This window comes from Herpailurus yagouaroundi, unplaced genomic scaffold, assembly GCF_014898765.1.
Source record: "Herpailurus yagouaroundi ecotype Mexico unplaced genomic scaffold, PumYag 100, whole genome shotgun sequence".
Taxonomy (NCBI): Eukaryota; Metazoa; Chordata; class Mammalia; order Carnivora; family Felidae; genus Herpailurus; species Herpailurus yagouaroundi.
Genome location: NW_024412391.1, coordinates 8945608 through 8969934, shown reverse-complemented (window position 1 = coordinate 8969934; position 24327 = coordinate 8945608). Strand labels below are relative to the sequence as shown.

Below are 24327 nucleotides of genomic sequence, written 5' to 3'. Positions count from 1 at the left end.
AAGTACAACCTCCATGCGGCCCTGTGTGGGGAGTGGTGTCCTCTTGCCCTGGGCTATAAGCATATGTGACTAATCAACTGCTGCCAGTTTCATGTGTCCGATGGCCAGTGTTGTGTGTTTGGCCATCTTGTACCATTTAGGGCAGAGTTTCCTTTCTTCACCAACGGGGTGAACAGGTGATCAGAACAAAGCCCCTCTCCCCCCACCCCATCCTCCACCATCTGCCGCCCTCCTGCTCACCACCATCACCACCTGAAATCACATTAGTTATGGACATGCCTACTATCTGTCTTCCTTTCTAGAAAGTCTGTCAGACCAGGGCTTCGTTCTGCCTGCATAGCCCTGGATCTGTTCCTGGTGCACAGTGACCATCTGGAGGGTGAACGACGAAGGCTGTAAGATGAACCAAGGTACAGAGTGCAGAGCATAGCTGTGGGCACAGAGTGAGCACAGGGGTCTGGCTGTTTGTCTTTCTGGCCAGACGGTGACCTTCATGAGGGAACGGACATACCTACGGTCACACCGCATGTGGGACCTACAGTCTCATCTAGCAGAGTGACTAGCACATCAGTGCTCAACATGCGCTTGCAGTAAATCAGAGAGATGGTGGATATCTGTCAAACATCGAGAAGAAAAGGAATTTTCTGATACATGCCAAGCACTAGATTAAGAACTGAAGATACAGGGGCGCCTGGGTGGCTCAGTCAGTTACACGTCCAACTTCGGCTCAGGTCATGATCTCGCAGTTCGTGAGTTCGAGCTCCGCATCGGGCTCTCTGCGGACAGCACAGAGCCTGCTTCAGATCCTCGGCCCCCTCCCTCTCTCTCTCTGCCTGCCCCTCCCCCACCTGTGTGCACGTGCTCACTCTCTCTCTCTCTCAGAAATACATAAACATTAAAAATTAAAAAAAAAAAAGAAGAACTGAAGACACAAAGATGAAGGAGACTTGCCACTTGTCACCAGCAAGTCACTTATGAACTTCATGTGACTTAGGAGGATGACAACCTTAGCGCCTGACAGAGGGGCTGCGGAGGCTGGACGTGACTCCTCCTCCCCCTCTCCTGCTCCATCTGCCACTCACCATGCCTTGCTCTAATGCCCTCTTGATGCGCCCAGTGTCTGCCACCGGGAACCAGATTTCAGCAATGACGCACTGCTGGGTGACGTCAATGTTGCACATGTTCAGGATGTGGTAAATAGCTTTCATCTTCTGCACTTTAATGACCCAGGAGTGCCAGTTGGCAGCTGCTTCTTGGAGGAGGCGCTGACGGTGAGACTCTGTTTGTGTGATGACCTGGGCGAGACAGACACACAGAGAAACAAGGAACACACAGGGAGCCCCGCAATGGGGCAAAATGGAAGCTCGTCAGTCATAAAGGCTTCTTCCGCTCTGGGCTCCCTCCCCTGTCCTGTGGCCCTTCCCCGCCCTCAACCCTCATGAGCAGAGTATCTTCCCTTGCAGAGGTTAATACCCTTGGGCAAAGATCGTATCTACCTTTTCTTCTAAATTCCTTACAGTACTATTGTCATACGTTGAATTGTGTCTCCAAAAAAGATAGGCTGAGTCCTAACCACTTGTCCCTATGAATGTGACCTTATTTGGAAACAAGGTCTTTGCAAATGGAATTAAGTTAAGGTCATACTGGAGTGGGGTGGGCCCTAACTAATATGACTGGTGTCCTTATAAGGGATTTGGACATCTAGGCACACAGGGAAGAATGCCCTGTGCGATTCAGGCAGAGACTGGAGTGAGGTATCTACAAACCAAGGAACACCAAAGATTGCAAACAACGACCAGGGGCTGGGGAGATGTCTACGTCTCTTCGGGCTGCTATAATACAATACCATACAGGGTGGCTTACAAACAACAAAAACTTAGCGTTTGCAGTCCTGGAAGTTGATGGTCTGAGATCAACGCACTCACCATCACAGTCAGGTGAGGATCCTCTTCTGGGCTATCCTCACATGGTAGAAGGGGCAAGCGAGCTCTCTGGGGCCTCCTTCATAAGGGCACTAATCCCATTCACGGGGGCCCCCTCCTCATGACCCAATCACTTCCCAAAAGCCCCACCTCCTAATACCATCGCCTTGGGCATTAGGTTTTCAACCCAGGAGTTTGGAGGTGGGGCAACACAGAAAAGGACCCCTTCCTAGAGCCTTCAGAGGAAGCACGGCCCTGCTGACACCTAGATCTCAGATTTCCAGCCTCCAAAACCATGAGAGAATAAATTTCTGTTGTTTTAAGGCACCCAGTTTGTGGTAATTTGTTATAGCAGCCCGAGGAAATTAATACATCTATCAAAATGCTTTTCATATCTAATGTCTTCAATAAACGACAAGTGAATTAATGAAGGAGGGAATGGACAATTTTGCCCACAGAGTTTACTTATTTAATGGGATTCATTTTTGTTCAGGGCTACAAGAGAGTACCCTTCTCAGCAACATTCTCAGGTGGCTCCCCAGGAGCATAAGTTTGGCATAACTTCTTTTCCCCATGAGGTTTTCCTAAAATCTAGTAGGGAGCGTTCGGGGAAAGGAGTTCAAGGGTAATTGCTTTAGGGAAGTACAGTCTCTTTGACAAGTGAGAAAGAAGGAGGAGAAGGGATTAAAGAAATTAAGCAAAGATTTTTCTGGGAAGGCAAAGACGTTTGTTATCCTAAGAGTTTTGAAACACACACACACTCGCACACCTAATTCCTGAAGATACTCACGGAGGATCCAGAACTGTGCTAACAACCAACACGGCAGACACATGTGGCCATTAAAATTTTAAACTTAATTAAAATGAATTGAAAATAAAAATTCAGTTCCTGGTCAGTCAGAGAAAGACAAAAATCCTATGCCTTCACTCACATGAGGACTTTAAGAGACAAAAGAGATGAACATAAGGGAAGGGAAACAAAAATAATATAAAAACAGGGAGGAGGACAAAACAGAAGAGATTCATAAATATGGAGAATAAACTGAGGGTTGCTGGAGGGGTGGGAGGAGGGGGGATGGGCTAAATGCGTAAGGGGCATTAAGGAATCTACTCCTGAAATCATTGTTGCACTGTATGCTAACTAATTTGGATGTAAATTTTATTTTATTTTTTTTTTATTTTTTTTCAACGTTTTTTATTTATTTTTGGGACAGAGAGAGACAGAGCATGAACGGGCGAGGGGCAGAGAGAGAGGGTGACACAGAATCGGAAACAGGCTCCAGGCTCCGAGCCATCAGCCCAGAGCCCGACGCGGGGCTCGAACTCACGGACTGCGAGATCGTGACCTGGTTGAAGTCGGACGCCTAACCGACTGCGCCACCCAGGCGCCCCATGGATGTAAATTTTAAAAAAGAAAAAAGAAAATTAAAAAAAAAAGAAAAAAAATGAATAAATGTTAAAAAATTTAAAAAACAAATTTAAAAAAAAGTGAAAAAAACATTCAGTTCCTCAGCTGCCCTAGCCACATGTCAAGTGCTCAGTGGTTACGTGGAGCTCATGGCCACGGCACTGCAAGTCAGACGACATGTCCACAGAAAGTTCCGGTGGAACGCATTCATCTACAATAAACAACCTGACGTAGGCCCAGCAGCATTCATTCAGAGACTACTTTGAAAGTTTACTGAAGCAAGTGTTCTAATCACAGAAGTGCTGAGTGTCACCCTGGGGGACGACTAACTTTACAAAAGGATCTGAATTTGAGGTATGTGCCCTCGGTGAAACAGGACTCACTCACTGTTTTTACAGAAGTAATTGGTCAGCTCAAAGAAGTGTGTGAGTCCATGGAAAAAGAATCCGTCAGACTGGTTAGTCAACTGAATTGGCTAGTTAGCTGTACCATAGATGTGGCCTCGGTGATAATATCCGACTGGGCTGGCCACCCAAAAGCCGACCGGGGCTGCGGTCAGTTCTCGGCCCAGGAAGAGCAGGACTGACATCCCCAATCACCCCCTGCACCCCCGTGAACACTGCTTTCTGATTACGAAATCTCCTGCAGTGGTAGCTGGGAGAGCACAGCTACCTTTCCAGCCAGGCTGGAAGCGAGGGCCCTGGGACACAGGACTTCTCTGGAAGTGGGGGAGGTAGGTCACGCGCCTCAACGCCTCACTCACGGTGATTAAATCTTCCAGCTTCACATTGATGCCGGCCAGCATCTCTCTGCGCTCCGCTGCGGGCTCCGGGCAGGGATATATGATGGCTCGAAACCTGTGTTTCATACATTCCAAAGGTCACAAGGCGGGGAGTTACTGCGGAAAAGCATTCCGCATGTCCTCTTCTGCTAGCCATCACTGGCTTCGGTTGGATGACCATCCTTTTCTAGAATAACTGTCTCTTTGGCACTCGGAAAGCGAATCCCAGTTCTAAGGGTTCCCAAAGCATCGCTCGCACTATTTGAATTAAAGCTATGGTTCTATTATATGAATGAGCTTCGTTCAAACCAAAGAAACTGTGGGCTGTTATGTAAATAAGACTACAGCGTGACTTGTCTCTTCTTGTCCCCAGAATATATTAATGCAATAACGTCCTTCCCTACTGAATAATTTCTGCTGGAATAAAACGATTCTGTAAAATCAGAAACAATTCAGCATGCAGTTTGCCTACTCATTAGTGGCTGATAAAGGGTGTGAGAGGGAATACACTTATTTGATTACAATGTCTACTTTTAGTTACCTTGAGTTTTGCTGATTCAAGTCCTCTCTGCTCCTAGTCCCACAGCTCTTAAAAATTATTTGCATTTTAAAAAATTTAGGGGCGCCCGGGGGGCTCAGTCAGTTGAGCTTCCAACTTCCGGCTCAGGTCATGATCTCACAGTCTGTGAGATCGAGCCCCACGTCGGGCTCTGTGCTGACAGCTCAGCCTGGAGCCTGCTTCAGATTCTGTGTCTCCCTGTCTCTCTGACCCTCCCCCTTCATGCTCTGTCTCTGTCTCAAAAATAAATAAACATTAAAATTTTTTTTTAATTTGTTTAATTTTTTTTTTTTTGAGAGAGAGAGAGAGAGAGAGAGAGAGAGAGAATGTGAGTGGAGGAGCAGCAGATAGAAAGGGAGACCAGAATCCAAAGCAGGCTTCAGGCTCTGAGCTGTCAGCACAGAGACCAACTCAGGGCTCGAACTCACCACAAGATCATGACCTGAGCTGAAGTCAGATGCTTAACTGACTGAGCTACCCAGGTGCCCCATAAAAATCAGTCTCATGTTTAACATTATCTGGTCAAACGTCAGAAAGTTGTTCTAAAATCCTAAGGGATCTCAAAGAAGGCCCAGTCAAGAGTACTCTGTCTCCCATCCCTCTTCACCTAATCATGACCCAATCCCTGATGAAAGAGCCATGAACAGTCTCTTACCCATCACAGATCTTCTTGATTTTCTGTCTGAGTTGCTCTCCTTGATAAAATATGATGAAAATATTCTTCTTAATTTCTTCTTTCTGGAAAATCAAAAATTATATTTATATATATATAATGTTTTCTTTGTGGTTATAATGTAACAGAAATGTAAAATCTTGTTTTCATATTTTAAAAAAATTATAAATTTGGGGCACCTGGGCGGTTCAGTTGGTTAAGCATCCAAAGGAAAGAAAGAAAGAAAGAAAGAAAGAAAGAAAGAAAGAAAGAAAGAAAGAAAGAAAGAAAAAAGAAAACTTCACCCTCTCCCAGTTAATCTAATTCATTATTCCTTATGATTGAAGGCAAGGCCCCTGAAACAGGTCAAGGCAGCCTTAAAACAACAACCAACAACTGGCTACACTAGCTGGACTACAGCTGGGCCTGTTTTCAGCTCTAACCCTACACTTAAGAGACGGGTTGATAAACAAGAAACCATGCAGAAGACAGGAACCAGGATATTATAAAGCTTAAAATGAAAATAGCTGACCTAGCTCGCTAAAGTTAACTCACACACAACTTTTAATGTTTATTTATTTTTGAGAGAGAGACAGAGACAGGGCATGAGTGGGGGAAGGGAGACACAGAATCTGAAACAGGCTCCAGGCTCCAAGCTGTCAGCACAGAACCCACCACGGGGCTCAAACTCGGGAACGGCGAGATCATGACCTAGGCCAAAGTCGAATGCTTAACCAACTGAGCCACCTAGGTGCCCCAACTCATACACAACTTCTATATTTCAGGGGTGAGTGGGTGTTCGATGTTTAACAAAGATAAAGCCATGCCTAATTTTTGACTCACTGTATGCCCATAAGAACACTGATTAAAATGCAAATCAAAAGTTCAAGTTTGACAGTTCACAAGAGAAAATATATATTTCACAAATATATATGAAAATGTTCAAGCAAAGAAATGAGCTATTTTGCTCTTATTTAGTTCGGGGTGGATGGGGGTAAAAGTAAAGTTATGAAATCCATTGTTGGAAAAGTTATAACCACACACCATTCAGAGCACTGGAATCAGGTATGGCCCCACTGAAAAGTCATTTGTCAGGACCCATCAAGTGTCATGAAAATGCCCATACCCTTTAAACCAGCAATCCTATTTCCTTGAATTTATATCATGGAAATAATTCAAAAGAAAATAATCCACATGCACGAAGATGTTCATCATAGTGTCTATATTCTGGAGAAACACAGGAAATAAAGTCCATAAATAGATAGTTAATGTCACATCAACTCACTGGAAATCCTAGGCATCAATTAAAAAGAAGATAAATTGAATCGTCTCTTTGGCAGCAGGTGAGGGGTATTTAAGACTTGGGGAGCTGCTTGGTTTACATTATTTCCAAAGGTTCCTTTGTCCAAGAAACACTGGTCCTTTTCTGAATCCTTCAATTCCACTTGTCCCTCAATCCACCAGAACCAGGAATCTGCTCTGATCTCATCTGATCTGCTCAGTGACCTTCAATGTTAACAGGCTAAGGTCATCCTTTTCCAGATGCTGACTTTATAAATACTGTCTCTACCACCATGACTACTACATGCCAAAACATGTAATAGTCATGTTTTGATAGTCAGTTGTCAAAGTGATGATTTAAAGTCAATTTTTGAAATAATATCTATAAGGGACACATAGTGATATAGAGGAATTTTGTATTAGCTCAGATCAAGAGAAGGCCAAAAAAATGTTTCCATGTTTATTACTACGACCTGCCTATGGCTTATGAACAAGAGAAAAACAGCACTAGAGAAAAGTAAGCTTTCTTCCTATTTTAAATTTCATTTAACTATGAAATTGTTTTCCATGAAATAAAACCTAAGTTAATTTTTTTTCCCCTCTATCCTGGAAAAGATGATGAACTCAGAAATAAGCCCAACTTGGAATTAAAAAGTAAGGTGACTTAGGGGCGCCTGGGTGGCTCAGTTGGTTAAGTACCAGACTTCAACTCAGGTCATGCTCTCACAGTCTATGGGTTCGAGCTCCATGTCTGGCTCTACACTAACAGCTCAGAGCCTGGAGCCTGGTTCAAGTTCCGTGTCTGCTCTCTCTGTCCCTCCCTTAACCATGCTCTGTCTCTCTCTCTCTCTCTCTCAAAAATAAACATTAAAACAATTTTTTTTTAAGTAAGGGAATTTAAATACTAACTGGAAATTGCAGAGGAAGTAAACCCTACGGAATTAATAGCAGGAAGTGCGTGGCACTCAGCAAAGAGCCCTCTCAACATCCTTGTTTGAAGCATCCTGTCCACTGACTACCAATATCAGTATGCTTGTTAAAAATGCAGAATCTGGGGGCACCTGGGCGGCTCAGTCAGTTAAGCATCTGACTCTTGATCTTGGCTCAGGTCACGATCTCACAATTCATGGCTCCTCAGTGACAGTGCGGAGCCTGCTTCGGATTCTCTCCCTCCTTCTCTCTCTCTGCCCCTCCTCTGCTTGCACCTCGCCCTCAAAATTAATAAATAAACTTTAAAAATAAAATAAAATAAACCCTCTAAAAAAAAAACAACAGGGCAGAATCTGAGGCCCCACCCCCACCCCACTGTGTCAGAATCTGCATTTAACTAGGTACCAGGGTCACTCATGTGCCTGTGCACACTGAAGCTTGGATTGCACTGACTGAACTCAGTTCTTAGCTAAACTTCCAGGAACTGGTAGAGCTGTGTCTTGGAGGTGTTACCAACAATCAGACCTTGAACTGAACTTTTGTAGGTTTTTTTTTTTTTTTTTAGAAAAGGGGGCAGGTACTGGCACAAAAACAGACACTCAGACCAATGGAAAAGAATAGAGAACCCAGAAATGGACCCACAAACGTATGGCCAACCAACCTTTGACAAAGCAGGAAAGAATATCCAATGGGATAAAGACAATCTCTTCAGCAACTAGTGCTGGGAAAACTGGACAGCAACATGCAGAAGAATGAACCTGGGCCACTTTCTTACGCCAGACACAAAAATAAACTCAAAATGGATGAAAGACCTCAATGTAAGACAGGAAGCCATCAAAATCCTAGAGGAGGAAGCAGGCAACAACCTCTTTGACCTTGGCTGCAGCAACTTCTTACTCAACAGGCCTCCAGAGGCAAGGAAAACAAAAGCAGAAATGAACTATTGGGGCCTCATCAGAATAAAAAGCTTCTGCACAGTGAAGGAAACAATCAGCAAAACTAAAAGGCAACCAACAGACTAGGAGAAGATGTTTGCAAACAACATATCAGATGAAGGGTTAGTATCCAAAATCTATAAAGAATTTATCAAACTCAACACCTAAAAACCAAATAATCCAGTGAAGAAATGGACAAAAGACATGAATAGACACTTCTCCAAAGATGACATCCAGATGGCCAACCAACACATGAAAAAATGCTCAACATCACTCATCATCAGGGAGATACAAATCAAAGCCACAATGAGATATCACCTCACACCTGTCAGAATGGCTAACATTAACAACTCAGGCAAGGACAGATGTTGGCGAGGACGCGGAGAAAGAGGATCTCTTTTGCATTGTTGGTGGGAATGCAAGCTGGTGCAGCCACTCTGGAAAACAGAATGGAGGTTCCTCAAAAAATTTAAAATAGAACTACCCTATGACCCAGTAATTGCACTGCTAGGTATTTATCCAAGGGATACAGGTGTGCTGTTTTGAAGGGACACATGCACCCCCATGTTTATAGAAGCACTATCAACAATAGCCAAAGTATGGAAAGAGCCCAAATGTCCATCAACAGATGGATGGATAAAGAAGATGTGGTATATATATACAATGGAGTATTACTCGGCAATCAAAAAGAATGAAATCTTGCCATTTGCAACCACAAGGATGGAACTGGAGGGTATTATGCTAAGTGAAAGTAGTCAGTCAGAGAAAGACAAATATCATATGACTTCACTCATATGAGGGCTTCATGGGACAAAACAGATGAACATAAGGGAAGAGAAGCAAAAATAATATAAAAACAGGGAGGGGAACAAAACACAAGAGACTCTTAAATTTAGAGAACAAACCGAGGGTTGCTGGAGGGGTTGTGGGAGGGAGGATGCACTAAATGGGTTAAGGGGCACTAAGGAATCTACTCCTGAAATCATTGTTGCACTATATGCCAACTAACTTGGATGTAAACTAAAAAATAAATATAAAAAAGAAAGATATGTTAAAAAAAAATAAATATACGTTAAAAATTTTTAAAAATAGAGGTGCCTCAGCTGGTTAAGCATCTGACTTCAGCTCAGGTCATGATCTCACAGTTTGTGAGTTCAAGCCCCGTGTCAGGCTCTGTGCTGACAGCTCGGAGCCTGGAGCCTGCTTGGGATTCTGTGTCTCTCTCTCTCTCTGCCCCTCCCCTGCTCGTGCTCTGTCTCTCTCTGTCTCTCAAAAATGAATAAATGTAAAAAATAATCAATTAATTAAAAAAAGTTTTTAATAAAATATACCATGAATATATATACAATAGAATATTACTCCGTGATCAAAAGAATGGAATCTTGCCATTCGCAACAATGTGAATGGAAGTAAATGTCTTATGCTAAGCAAAATAAGTCAGAGAAAGACAAATATATGATTTCACTCATATGTGGAATTTAAGAAACAAAACAGATGAACATAGGGAAAAGGAAGGGAAAATAATATAAAAACAGAGAGGGGAGCAAACCAGAAGAGACTCTGAAATACAGAGAACAAACTGAGGGTAGCCGGAGGGGACTTGGGCAGGGGATGGGCTAAATGGGTGATGGGCATTAAGGAGGGCACTTGTTGGGATGAGCACTGGGTGTTAACATGTAAGTGATCAGTCGTTAAATTCTACTCCTGAAACCATTACTACACTATATGTTAACTAACTTGGATTTAAATTTTTAAAAATAAAAGAAACGAGGAAAAAGGGGGGGGGGGGGGCAGAGAAAAGAAAGGAAGCAGATATTAGCTTCAAAGAACTACAGACTCACTGTTTCAGAGAAGCCCCACCCCCACCGCGCAGGCCCAAGGCCCCAGGAAGCCGAGGAGAGAGTTCTCTGTAGCCCGGGACACCCACCGTGACGGGATCCTCCAGAGTCACGTCCATCTCACTGAACTTCAGGTAGATGTTCCCTCGGCAGACTCTCCACAGCAGCCTCTCAAAGGAAGCCATCCTCTCCCTGTTGATCACACCGGCCGTGAACCTGAGCAGACAGAGGCACTGCTGAAGCACGGAGAGCGGGAGGTAGGGAGAAGGCCCCGTAGGACGTGAGGTTATGCCACCAGGAGACAGAGGCCCGCTTCGCCCTGAGCAGGAGGCAACGACTCGGCCCTTGGTGGCAGGCGTAGGGAGGCCACCCTGCATCAGAGCCCCAACCCCACCAAGTCGTGTTTCCTCTCATGTGTTGAGGTTTCCCTACTCACCCCGATACTACGTATTCACTTATTTGCGATTAGAAATACAGTAGACCATTTGTTATGGCATCAGAACTAAAGAAAGGAACTATCCCAACTGCTCCACAATGAGCTCTGGGCATTTTTACAAATAATGTACTAAGAATGAAATATACAGGGCGCCTGGGTGGCTCAGTGAGTTAAGCCTCTGACTCTTGATTTCTGCTCAGGTCCTGCCCCTCCGGTGGTGAGACAGAGCCCCAGATCAGGCTCCTTGCTGAATGTGGTGCTTGCTTAGGATGCGCTCGCTCATGCGCTCTTTCTCTTTCTCTCTCCCCCTCTCCCTCTCTCTCTCTGCCCCCCTCCCCTACTCGTTCTCTCTCTCCGATCTCTCTCTAAATAAATAAACTTTAATTTAAAAAATAGAAGTGTTGGGGCGCCTGGGTGGCTCAGTCAGTTAAGCGTCCGACTTCAGCTCAGGTCACGATCTGGCGGTCTGTGAGTTCGAGCCCCGCCTCGGGCTCTGGGCTCATGGCTCAGAGCCTGGAGCCTGCTTCCGGTTCTGTGTCTCCCTCTCTCTCTGACCCTCCCCCGTTCATGCTCTGTCTCTCTGTCTCAAAAATAAATAAACATTAAAAAAAAAAATTAAAAAAAATTTTTAAAAAAATAAAATAAAATAAAAAATAGAAGTGTAACATACATACTAATTTCCATTCATCTCTACTTTTAAAACCATCCAGGTGTCTAGATAATTTCTGACAGAAACTTTATACTCATTTCAAAATGGTTACTTTCGGCGATCTATTAGTTTAAACCTACGCTGATCCCATATTACCTTCTGATCAAATATTTTCTATATGGATTCATCAATTTGACTTGGACACTGAATGAAATCCCTCCATTTTGAATCACCACACATTTTGGTGGGTATCATCATATCACATTACTGCTCCTTATGGATGAGCTGCGCACATAATTACCTCATTTCTAATTGCACTTCAAATGGCAAACTCCAAATCTATTTTATTATCAAAGCAGTATTCCAAAGATAAGGAAGCAGGGAACAGTTGCGAAAACCCATCTAAACAATTCTTGCCATAGTCTTGCCCTTGCGTGTGGGGACAACACAAACATTGTACTCTTCAGGCTCCAGCATGTTAGTTTCACCACTAACACGAAGTTATCACTCCACCAATCTGAAAAGGTTACTCTGGGGTTTATTACTGTGTGGAGGCCTTATATTTATTGAAATAGTCATCATTGCTCTGTCTCTCTCGGTCTCAAAAATAAATAAACGTTAAAAAAAATTTTTTAAAAAAAGAAATAGTCATCATTCCAGGGGCTAGTTCATTCATTCATTCATTCATTCACTCACTCACTCAAACACTCGGGGAAATCCAACACCAACCAGGCACTGAGCTGTGGACCAGAAACCCATCTACATGTAACTTTCAGAGCAGAGAGACACTAACCCCAGCTTTCCAGTCACATATGCAGGCGTGGCTCTCAATTCCAGGAGGCCAGAGGTATCCTCCGTAAAGAAATCATCAGCTAGGCTGGTTTCGGTCTGAAAGTCAAAGAACCATTTATTTTCTTTTACATGCATTTGGACTACCTTAAAATCTCCCTGCATCTCAAGGGTTTGTCCATGTTTCACGAAACTTTAATTTTCCACAAAGAGTTAGTAGAATTCAAAAAGTGGAGTGCTCCTTGCCAGATCAAAACCTTCCCCAGTCTTTTACCAGCCCAAACCTGTCCAATCTCATGCTTTGTTCTGACTTTGTTCTTGGTGTTTAGGGCGCGTACTTTTTAATGAGCGCCATAACATTTCTGCCTTTAGTTCACAGTGGCAACATGTTTCACCCAGAATACCCTCCCCCTCACTAATGACCTAGCCATGGGACAGAAACACAGTGATTTATGCATATTCCAAAACCAGTCAGTTTTCAAAATGGAAACTTGAGGCCCTGGGGGAAAGGTCCCTTTAATAAATAATCCCCAGATAACAACCTCGAAGAAGTCCTGGGTTTTCTTCAGGAGATGTTTGAGTTCGGTCAGTTCTAGGAAGCTTTTCTTTAAAGCCTGCTGGTTCTGGTTGGCTTCCTGTAATTCTCCTTCCAGTTTTTCTAGAAGAGTCTATGCAGAATGGAAAAAGAAGGTAAAGCAGGCAGAAAGTCCTATGACATTTGCCCTACCTTTACCACTACAAATAACTAAATATCAAAAAGAATTCAGTGCATCATAAGGTAGCCTGGAGTTGAGTGGCCCATTCAGTGCAACACAGTATGACCACAGAGCTACAAGCTAGATCCGTTTTCACCAAATGGGGAGGATTAGAAAACACTTTGGGGGGATGGAAATTAGATTCCTGAGGAAGGCAAGGCATTTCAGCAAAGTACGTGTCTCTCCCCCATTTCAAACACTTAAAAGGGAAGCTAAAGTGAATTTACATGTTGAGAATTCCTTCCACCTCAAATACACTGTACTGATAAAATACAAAAAGAGAAATCACTAGTTCTGGGTTAGAGTCTGGAGAACCAGGTACGAGCAAGAGAAAAAGGCTACATAGAGAAATGGCAAGATAGGCAAGAAGACAAAATCAAAAAATAAGAAACAATCTTCCTTCCAAAATGAGCATACAAAATGAGTAAGTCTCAAGAAGAAATCTTACGATAAGAAAAATCACCAACAAAATCAACAGTCAGAACACAAACTCACACTGAGTGCAATTATTTTTATGGAATAGCCTGAAAAAGAGTTTAAGGTTTTTTTTTTTAGAATGTTCAAAGAGCACCACGTACACACACACGCACACACACACCCCTACACACACACACACACACACACACACACACACACACACCACTAAATTATTAAATAAACATGTCCTAAAATGAAAAAACAGGTAAATATAGAAGGGGAACCATTGGACATGTGGGGCGCCTGGGTGGTTGAGTCAGTTAAATATCCAACTCTTGATTTCGGTTCAGGTCATGATTTCACAGTTCATGGGTTCAAGCCCTGAGTCGGGCTCCTGTTCTGACAGGTCCGCACTGTCAGTGGGGGAGAGATTCTCTCTCTCCCACTCTCTCTGCCCCTCCCCAGCTTGTGCTCACTCTCTCTCTCTCAAAATAAATAAACTTTAAAAACAAGAAATCTTGGAAATGTAAAATATAGGTATTGAAGTTCAAAATGTAATAGGTGAGGATCTCTCTGTTGGGCACAATTTGTGAATGCACTACTGAGATTTGGCAAATAATTAAAAAATTTGAAAGCTCAGGGTGCCTGGTTGACTCAGCTGGTTAAGGGCCCAACTTGATTTTAGCCCAGGTCATGATCCCAGAGTGGTAGGATCGAGCTCCACATCAGGCTCTGCACTGACCATGGAGCCTGCTTAAGATTCTCTGTCTCTCTCTCTCTCTCTCTCTCTCTGCCCCTCTCCCTGACTCTCTAAAAAAAAAAAAAAAAAATACACACACACACAGACACACACACATATGAAAGCTCATTTCTCACTTATTCAAATGTCCAACAACAATAGAATGGATAAAGTGTGGTACATTCAATACAAGAAACACTATCCAGCAGTGAAAATGAATTAATTTCAGAAACATGAAACAATATGGTGTCTTAAAAATAAAACGATGTAAGAAAACAGAAAGTTGCAAAAGAATAAACATGATTTCATTTACATAAAACTAAAATGTGCAAAGCTAAATCATATGCTATTTAGAAGACTAAATATGCGATAAAACTCTACAGAAACAAAGAAAAGAAAAATACAAAATTCAGGACAGTGATTGTCTCTAAGGGGGGAGGAGTGCAGAGGGGAGTGGGGAGGTGAGTGGAGGGGAGAGGGGGGAGGGGAGGGCACACAGAGGGCTTTAACACCATCACTGTGGTCACCTTTATCTCATTCGGAGTGATGGCACTCAGTGTTTACTGTATCATTATTCTTTATACCTTACACACAGTTTCTAAAAATTCTACTGTATCAATTCAACATTTAACAAAAACAATGGTCAGTGAATCAGCAACCATAATAGATGAAAGTGGATTAAGGTCACCTGTTAAAAGACGGAGACGATCAGGCTAGATATTTTTTTAATCTACCTAGCAGACACTTTTACCAAAGAGATTAGAAAATAAACAATAAAACAAAAATATTCCTGCAAATGTTAGTTCCCCTCCCTCCCAAAAAAAGCATATTAATATCAGAAAAAAATTGAATTTTTAGTATTTTTTATGATGGAAAATTTCACACACGTTGCAGAGAGAACTCCACCATGGGCCCCACATGCACATCACCCAGTGATAATCACTACCCTAAATTTTGAACACTAACTATAGTGGCAGAAAGTTGGGGGAGAAAACGAAGTTTTTTCTTAACTGCTTCTTAACCATTTGCTCTATACGCTCAATGATTCTGTTAAAAATAGTGCTGGGGCCTGCTAGGAATTTACCCAAGGGATACAGGAGTATTGATGCATAGGGGCACTTGTACCCCAATGTTTATAGCAGCACTCTCAACAATAGCCAAATTATGGAAAGAGCCTAAATGTCCATCAACTGATGAATGAATAAAGAAATTGTGGTTTATATACACAATGGAATACTACGTGGCAATGAGAAAGAATGAAATATGGCCCTTTGTAGCAACGTGGATGGAACTGGAGAGTGTGATGCTAAGTGAAATAAGCCATACAGAGAAAGACAGATACCATATGTTTTCACTCTTATGTGGATCCTAAGAAACTTAACAGAAACCCATGGGGGAGGGGAAGGAAAAAAAAATGAGGTTAGAGTGGGAGAGAGCCAAAGCATAAGAGACTCTTAAAAACTGAGAACAAACTGAGGGTTGATGGGGGGGGAGGGAGGGAAGGGTAGGTGATGGGCACTGAGGAGGGCACCTTTTGGGATGAGCACTGGGTGTTGTATGGAAACCAATTTGACAATAAATTTCATATATTAAAAAAAAAATAGTGCTGGGGCACCTCGGTGGCTCAGTCACTTGGGCATCCAACTTCGGCTCGGATCATGATCTCACGGTTCATGAGTTCAAGCCCTGTATCAGGCTCTGTGCTCACAGCTCGGAGCCTGGAGCCTGCTTCAGATTCTGTGTCTTCCTCTCTAACTCTCCCCACTCACACTCCGTCTCTCTCTCTCTCTCTCTCTCAATAAGTAATAAACATTAAAAAAAAAAACCTTTTTTTAAAATAATTCTGCCTTTAAAAATATTTTGGACAACAGCCCATTATTTAAAACATAGTTTACAAAGTGATAGTTAAATGCAAAAAGTAGAAAATTATAATGTAGACAATGGACATGGGGTTACAAAAAAATATAGCTGATAAGGATAAAACCTAAAACCTGAGAAGTTATGGCAGTTTCTGCTGAGATGGTGGATTTGTGGGTAGATTTTTTTTCTGAATTAGTATTTCCTCCAGGATTGTTATGAAAGCCTCTTTAGAAAATTTGCAAGTCAAGGGCCCAAAGCCACTTGTGTACTCTTGCACAATCTTGAAGGATTCCCCTTCATAGGAATGCTGGAGGAACACTCAACTGCCAGACCGTTGAATCCGTCTGTTCCCTTGGTCAATGGTTAGACAAATATTGCTATGTATAAGCTCATGCCATTCTAATTTCATCTTTACAACAAATAATACCCAGGAGGAAAATACTGAGGAAGGGCTGTTGGTACACATTGGACTGTAATCTAACTGGTTACCAGTATAAATGTATGAAAGTGTAGAGTTTCAAAACCAGTGGGCCAATGCCTACCTCCTTTGGAGGCAATGATTTTTGTTTTTTTTAAGTACTATCTGAAACGTATAACCAACTCAATATCTTCCAAAATATCCAGGTTTTAGTATGGCCAGATCCAAAATATTTTCCAGGGGAGTTGCCAGTCTCATATCTCTGTTAGAGTATCTTTATTTATACTACTAAAGGCTTCAAAAATTTCAAGAATTTTACATTATCTTTAAAGAAAACAAACAAACAAACCCAGAGATAAGGCTCAGCTCAGTGAAGCTCCCCTACCTTCCTGCCTCCTTCAATGGGCCCTTCCTTTTCTTAGCATAAAATATCCAATTTTTTTAATCAAGATCGACAGGGCCTTCCAGGATCTGGCTCTGCCTACCTTTTGACATTCTTTCTCACTGCCTCACCCCTCCCTCCTTTCACCACCATCTGCTCTAGAAGCTCCTAATGGACGTGGCCATGTTTTGTTTCTCTCTAAGCTACCTTGTGCATGGTGGGCACTCAAAGTTTTGTAAAAGGAAGGAGAGAGGGAAAGAAAGGGGTAGTCCCCTCAGTTATAACGTCCTTGGCTAAAGAAAACAGCTGGCTGAGGCACAGCTGATCCCAGAAGCCAGTCGAGGAGAGGCCTCAGTCTAGAGTAGATACAAAGCATGAGTCATTTCCCACCAGAAAGATGATTAGTTACCAACACATTGGATCCGGCAATTTCACTTCTGGGTATTTATCCGAAGGAAACAAAATCACTGTCTCGAAAAGATGCCTGCAGTCCCGTGTTCATTGCAGCATCATTTACAAGAGTGAAGACAACCTAACTGCTCATCAACAGATGAACGTATAAAGATGGGGCATATGTGCACAGGGAAATATTACTCAGCCATAATAAGAAGGAAATCCTGCCATAACAATGGCATGGATGGACCTTGAGGGTACACTAAGTAAGATAAATCAGGCAGAGAAAGACAAATACTTTATGATCTCACTTAAATAGGGGGGATCTTAAAAAAAAGAAAGAAACAAAAGAAAAGAAAAGAAAAAAAACAAAAAGTTGAACTCATAGATACAGAGAACAGACTGGTGGTTATGGGGGCTTCGGGGTGTGAAATGGGTGAAGGTGGTCTTCCAGCTATAAGATAAATAAATCCTTAGGCTATAATGTATAGTACAGTGACAATAGTTAAGAAATGAGGGAAGACAAGACAAGAAAAAGAAGATCCCATCGTGCCAGCAAAAGTCTTGTTCGGTAGCATCATATAGTCAAGACTTCACTGCTTCTAAGAACTTTGTGTCCTGGGTGGCTCAGTCAGTTAAGCGTCCGACTTTGGCTCAGGTCATGATCTTGCAGTCGGTGAGTTCAAGCCCCACATCAGGTTCACTGCTTTCAGAGCTGGGCCCACTTCCGATCCTCTGTCCCCCTCTTTCTCCTCCTCCCCTGCTTGCACTCTCTCAAAAATAAATAAAACATTACATTTGCAACTACCTGGATGGAACTAGAGGGTATTATGCTAAGTGAAATTAGTCAGTCAGAGAAAGACAAATATCATATGACTTCACCCATATGACACTTTAAGATACAAAACAGATGAACATAAGGGAAGAGAAGCAAAAACAATATAAAAACAGGAAGGAGAACAAAACATAAGAGACTCTTAAATATAGAGAACAGAGGCTTGCTGGAGGGATTGTGGGAGGGGGGATGGGCCAAATGGGTTAAGGGGCATTAAGGAATCTACTCCTGAAATCATTATTGCACTACATGCTAACTAACTTGGATGTAAATTAAAAAATAAATTATTTAAAACAAAAAGAAATATAAAGTAAAAAAAAAAAAGAATCATCAATGGATCATAGAACAGAATATTTCCATAGCCTCTAAGTATCCCCACACAAAATATTTAAGTGAACAATGGGAAAATATTAACTTTACATGAGTGCAATCTGATGAATACAACCTTAACCAAGAGATCAAATTTAATGTCACCAATTCTGGGACAAATGGATATCATGTGCCAACTTACATAATGCACTGAGAAGGATGTAGTATCACTGTGTGGTATTCCCGGCAGAAATGCATAAGTTGAATCTAATCATAAGCATAGAAAATCAGGTAAACCCAAGTTGAGGGACACTCTAGTAAATGGTTAAGACTTCTCAAAATTGTTATGGTTGAGTAAGACAGTAAGACTGAGGACTTGTGGCAGAGAGATAAGAATAAAGTGCAATAACAGTTAAATACAATGCATGATACTAGACTGGAGAGGAGAATAGACAGACTATAAAATTTGTCAAATTTTCTGTAAATGACATTGTTGAGACAGTTGGTCACATTTGAACAAGGTCTGTAAATGAGATATATAATAGTATTGTCTCAATGTTAATGTATTGACTTTGATCACTGTAGTGTGTTTATGCAAAAGGATGTCCTTGTTCTCATGAAAAGTACTCTAAAGTATTTAGGGGTTAAGGATGTATCTACAGCTTACTCTCAAATAGTTTAGAAAAAACTTGTATGCACATTTATCTGTATGTAGTGTGTATAAGGAGAAGAAAAAGAAAGAAAGAGCGAAAGGGAGTGAAAGAGAAAATAAGAGAAAAATATGCAAAATATTAACGGTTAAGGTATGTGAAACAAGTATAAACAGGAGTTTCCTGGCCTATTCTTTCAATTTTTTTAAAAATTTGTAATTATTTCAAAATAAAATGTATCTCCCCCACAAAAAGTATATGGGTTCTGAATACCAATGGGATAAGTTCCTGGCTCCTTCATTTATTAACTCTATGATGACAGAAATGTTACTTGACGTCTGATTCAAATATTTGACCTGTAAATAGGGACAATCATTGACCAATTACAATTACATGTAAAACATACAATATGTTTTGAGCAGTATTTTGGACCTAGGGAATACTCAATAAAAATTATATCTCTCAGATAGATAGATAGATAGATAGATAGATAGATACAACATTAAAAAAGAGAGAGAGAGAATTTATGTCCATCAATGAAACCACTTCTCAAAGTGGCGTGAGCTCCCTTCGGGCTGCAGTAGGAGAAAAAAAGAGCTCTCCCCATGATCAGAAGTGACTCTAAAAATTGTACAGTGGGGGTGGGTGCCTGCGTGGCTCAGTGGGTTAAGCTTCCAACTCTTGGTTTCAGCTCAGGTCATGATCTCATGGTTGGCAGGATTGAGCCCCATCTCGGGCTCTGCACTGACAGCATGCAGCCTGCTTGGCATTCTGTCTCTCCCTCTCCTCTGTCCCTCCCCAACTCACATGCACACACCCTCTCTCTCTCTCAAAGTAAATAAACATTTAAAATGAAAATAAAAATTTTACAGTGGGATTTTCCTGGGGGATTAATACTGAAAAGTGGACAGTCACATAAATCCGCCCCTACACCTTCTGCAACTGGGTAAAGATCCGTGAGTGGTTTTTTTTTGAGCTCCTCAGGAGACAGGCTTCATGACTGTCTTTAGCAAAGTAGAAAAGAACCTACCTCCAGGGTAATCATTTCCCGTGGGAGAGGGGTTGGTGGGGCTTTCTCTGGCAATTGAACTGTGATCTCATTTTGCATCTCATCTTCCAGAAAACCTGTGGGATGAAACCCCACGAGAGAGCCCAAGGTGATTGTGTTTTCTCACCTAAGAAGTGGGTCCAAGCAGACAGGTACCTTTCAGCCAGCCCAGCTACCTGAGTTCCCCGCCACCCCCGCCCCCGCCCCCCCAGGACTGCCATGGCACCAGCAACCCAACCCTAATTTCCCCACTCTGTCTCTAGAATCACCTCAAAAAGTATACAAACAGGTACATGTTTGTTATAATCTAGTTCTGCAAACCATTTACCTCCCAACCAGGTGACACTTAGACAGTAAACAGAAAACTGGCTTACGGAGAATTCTCTCCAGCGACTCACACCTTCTGACTTCATTCACAAATTTTCTTTGGAAGCTGTTCACATTCACATTTAACTAGAGTGGGGGGAAACCAGAAGCCACACATTAGTAGCAACAGATGCCAATGTATTCCCTTTGGTTATTATTATTATTAATGCTGGGGAATTATTACTATTATTATTATTATTATTATTAATGCTGGGGAAGGTTGCTGGAACCATCTTCGGAATAGATACTTCCATGTATGAGACAGGTAAGTTACAGGCAAAACACACCTTGATGTTCTTATACACAATCTCCCAAATGCCTCAGCTCTGGTCTTCCTACACTTAGTCCTCCCACAGTTAAGGTTTCCTTGCTTTTAGTTGGATTTACATCCAAATGAGCCTTGAAATCCTCAGTGGAGTCATGAATATGACAGGATCTTGAAACTGCATAGCTCCATGCAATGTTATCACAATCATCAACAAAAATTCAGTGTCCTAGTGATGGTGACCCTCAGCTCAGCCCAATAAATGTTATTAAGGAACTGCCTCACGTCAGGTCCTGTACTAGAAACTAAGAACACACAGAACAAGACAAGATCCTTCCTGCAGGAGCTTAGTTTTGATTGTGATCTTGGTGAGGAAGTAAAGGAGTAAAGAACGTTGTTCAAAAAAGCTTGGTAAGGATCCAAACCACCTCTGAGAAATGATACCCCAACATCACACTCAAGACTGTCTAGCCCTAGAATGTCACTCTAGGGAGACTGTGCACTTTGTCCTCAGACCAGCTAGTTAGGAACAATTGGTTTCTGTCTTCGGAACAAGGTTTGGTAGTCCACATGCCCATTGGAGACCTCTAATTCTTTGAAGGTACTATGTAGGAAATAAAGTATAATGCCATCTAACATGTAGTGACTGCATTAGAGCCTCAAAACATTCCTATAGAAGAGATACATCTAGAGGAAAGGAGAACATGTTTGCAAGTCACTTCTCAACGTTAGCACAAACCTTAGCCAGAACAACTAGAACCACGTGGAATGCCATCTATCCCAGTTCCGGGCTCTACTCCCTGAACTTAGTTCACTACCAAGAAGTTGGTGTGAAAGAGATGTCTACACCCACCCCACCTTCCTCTGGTCTCCCAAGAATGTGACACCTACATCTTTGAACTGAACCAGTCCAAGCTCCCCAAGCTCAGCCACACAGCAATATGCAGCCTCCACCTGGAGAAACAGCTGGGACAAACACATCTCCTCACTGCGAAACACGGACGCCATCTTGACACAGCCTTGGTCTGCAGGAGACAAAGACATCGGAGGGAATAAGAGTATAGAAGCCTTAGGATGAAAACTGGCTTTAGTTGCATTATATTAATATCTGACAGGGGAAAAAAATCCAACAGGAATGACTCTTAATTCTAAAAATATAAACAAAAACAAGATAGCACTTTTCACCACTTATCGGACTGGCAAGAGATTAAAAAATATGAGTAAAGACCCATGTTGTGGACGGTATGAGAGAGCAGGCATCTTCATACACTGTACTTTAGTCTTGGAAGTGTACATTTGGACAGTTTTTTTCAGAGAGCAATTTCTCAGGGTCTATCAAATTTTATAGCACTCATATCCATGACCCAGGATTTCCACTGCTATTCATCTGGACAAACTTGGAGATGTATGGGAAAATGTATGCACAACGATGTTCCTGATAACATTGTATATCATAATTATAATAAATGGATCTAACCCAGATATCCATCAACAGGACAGTGATTAAGCTGACTCACAGAACCCTGTGCAGTCAGCCAGAATGAAATAAATCTGTATGTATGTCCTCTGTATGGAAAAAGGGTATTCATGTAGAACCCACTCCCACCAAAGGCCCTCTGGACTGATCTACCACTGCCAAGCCAAATCAATTTCCCCAAAGACCAACCTTCTGGAATAACTATCACACCTCCAGAACGGGCCCCTTTTTCTCATTTCATTTTATAATATATACAGTAGCTGCTGTTTGACAGACACTGGGGTTATCCCTTCTCTGCTTTAATTATTCTTGTATCTCTATTTCTCATAGAATCAAGTCTAAAACCCTTGATTTGGCCAACAAAAAGGTTGTATACCTGGCCTTTGCCTTCCCCTCCAGCTTCATTGCCCTTCACACTGCTCTCTGGACACACAATGTCTCCCGGAGCTCCCTCCTATCTCAGGACCTTTGTCCATGCATTCCCCTAGATTTGGAACCTCACTTTCTTCCTCCCCAAGTCCCCTTGGTTTCCATGCACCCAACACAATCCTGTCATTGGAGCCTCAGTGCAAAGATCCTCTTCTACCCTAAGCCATTTCAGACCACCACCACCACCACGTGAAACCAGTACTCCCAGAAGATAAATCATCAGCAACTACTTGTTTCACGTTTGTGTTGCCCACTAACCAGTCAATTCCATGAGGTGAGAACTATGTCATGTTTTCCATTCTATCACCAGTATAGCTCAGCCACAAAGCAGGTTCTCAAAAGTTACTGACCGATTTATTGACTAGAGACCAAACATCATCCCTCCCTCCAGAATGCATCGCCTGATGCTGCATTTTTTGCCTTTTGACACCTAGATGAATCAAAACTTTTCATACTACCCTCTCTGATAAATAAAGGAATGTTTCCGTAGAAGAGAGACACAAGACATCAGCATCAAGCAGACCAAGAACACAGTGTAAAGGGCCTTCTTACCCCGGCTTCGTCCCAGCAGGCTCTAGACAGGGATCCGCAGCAGGGCGGGGGCTGCAGCTCTCTGGTACTCCCTCGGCCCAACCCCCCTAGCAGGGAGCCCCCAGAGGCAGCTGTGTTTGGTCAGGGCCTGTGAGTGGCAGGTCTGGGACCAGGATTCCTCGGGTGGCTTCCCTAAGGCAAAGAGCCCCTCCCGGTGCTTCTCCTCCCTAGGTGCCTACAGAGCCCAGAGGCAGCTCTGTTGTATCAACACCTGCCTGGGAGTGAGGAGAACCTGCCTCACCGGCCAGCCCTGCTCAAACCCCCTCCCTCCCCCAGCCACCTGAGCCCAGGGCCACGACCTTGGAGCCCCACCAGGAAGCAGTGACTTTCTCCTGTAAGAAAAGTAACTCACCCCTCGGTGAGCAGTTTTGGGAAAGGTTTCTAGAGGACTTAGAAGGGCCCTAGAGACAACCTTCCAGTGCATCTACTAAGCACATCAAACACTCCTTCTTGTCACTGTAGAATGAAATCGTTTGGGACATGAAAAACAAATCATGCCCACATCTTATCAACAACTATCTTCAAAAACACTTCACTTGCAACACAAAACAGACAGATAAACACTCAATAGCTAAGATTCAGCTTCCAATGTGGCCCAGGTAAAGAGACAGGGCCAGACATGACTATTTACCCTTTGACCGAGAATTGCTGTCCTGATCAACTTATTTGGTGGAGAGGGGCGAGGAGCAGAGGAGTAAAGCAATTACACCGTGTCTCCTGGTTGGGGGTCCTCTGCAGTGGCCACCTTCGTTCACACTAATGAGCTTGGCAAAGCAGCTTTCCTCAAGGGGGGGTGGGTGCAGATCCCTTCATGCACCCACCTGGGGTGAGTGGCACATGTACCCTAGAACAAGAAGGGTGTTTTGTTGTTGTTGTTACTTTTTAGAGTGGAAAAATTAAAGCAACCGCAAAAGTACAGAGACCAATATAAGGCACCCCCATATTCACACTGCTCAGCGTCAACTGGTGAATTTTGTATCATCAGTTCTTTCACCCACTTCTCCCACCCACCCCAGGCTACGTTGAAGCTAATCCCACACATATTTCTTCTTTCAAAATATTTCAGTATGTATCTCTAAAAGATACATTTTCATGTACATATTATATTATATATATTATAATATATATTATATATTATATATTATATTATATATTATATATTATATATAATACATATGTAACCTAAAAGATACATTTTCATATACATATATTA

The 24327-nt window shown here is 42.5% G+C and overlaps 1 protein-coding gene across 4 annotated transcripts in view; it reads right to left on the bottom strand.

Annotated features, from left to right (window-relative positions):
• The window catches only part of ATP6V0A4 (ATPase H+ transporting V0 subunit a4), a 102315-nt gene that overhangs the window by 55141 nt on the left and 22847 nt on the right, over positions 1 to 24327 (bottom strand). For 3 of the 4 annotated variants that reach the window (XM_040471836.1, XM_040471835.1, XM_040471837.1), the window contains 9 exons: positions 21509 to 21642; positions 20361 to 20439; positions 19969 to 20063; positions 12723 to 12848; positions 12185 to 12279; positions 10396 to 10522; positions 5326 to 5408; positions 4094 to 4187; positions 1083 to 1295 (listed from right to left, as the gene is read on the bottom strand). In XM_040471836.1, coding sequence (XP_040327770.1) covers positions 1083 to 1295; positions 4094 to 4187; positions 5326 to 5408; positions 10396 to 10522; positions 12185 to 12279; positions 12723 to 12848; positions 19969 to 20063; positions 20361 to 20439; positions 21509 to 21625 — 1029 coding nt within the window. In that variant the 5' untranslated portion in view covers positions 21626 to 21642. Of the gene's footprint in view, positions 1 to 1082; positions 1296 to 4093; positions 4188 to 5325; positions 5409 to 10395; positions 10523 to 12184; positions 12280 to 12722; positions 12849 to 19968; positions 20064 to 20360; positions 20440 to 21508; positions 21643 to 23075; positions 23301 to 24327 lie in introns of those variants that run through there. The other variant, XM_040471839.1, reaches the window with a different exon arrangement.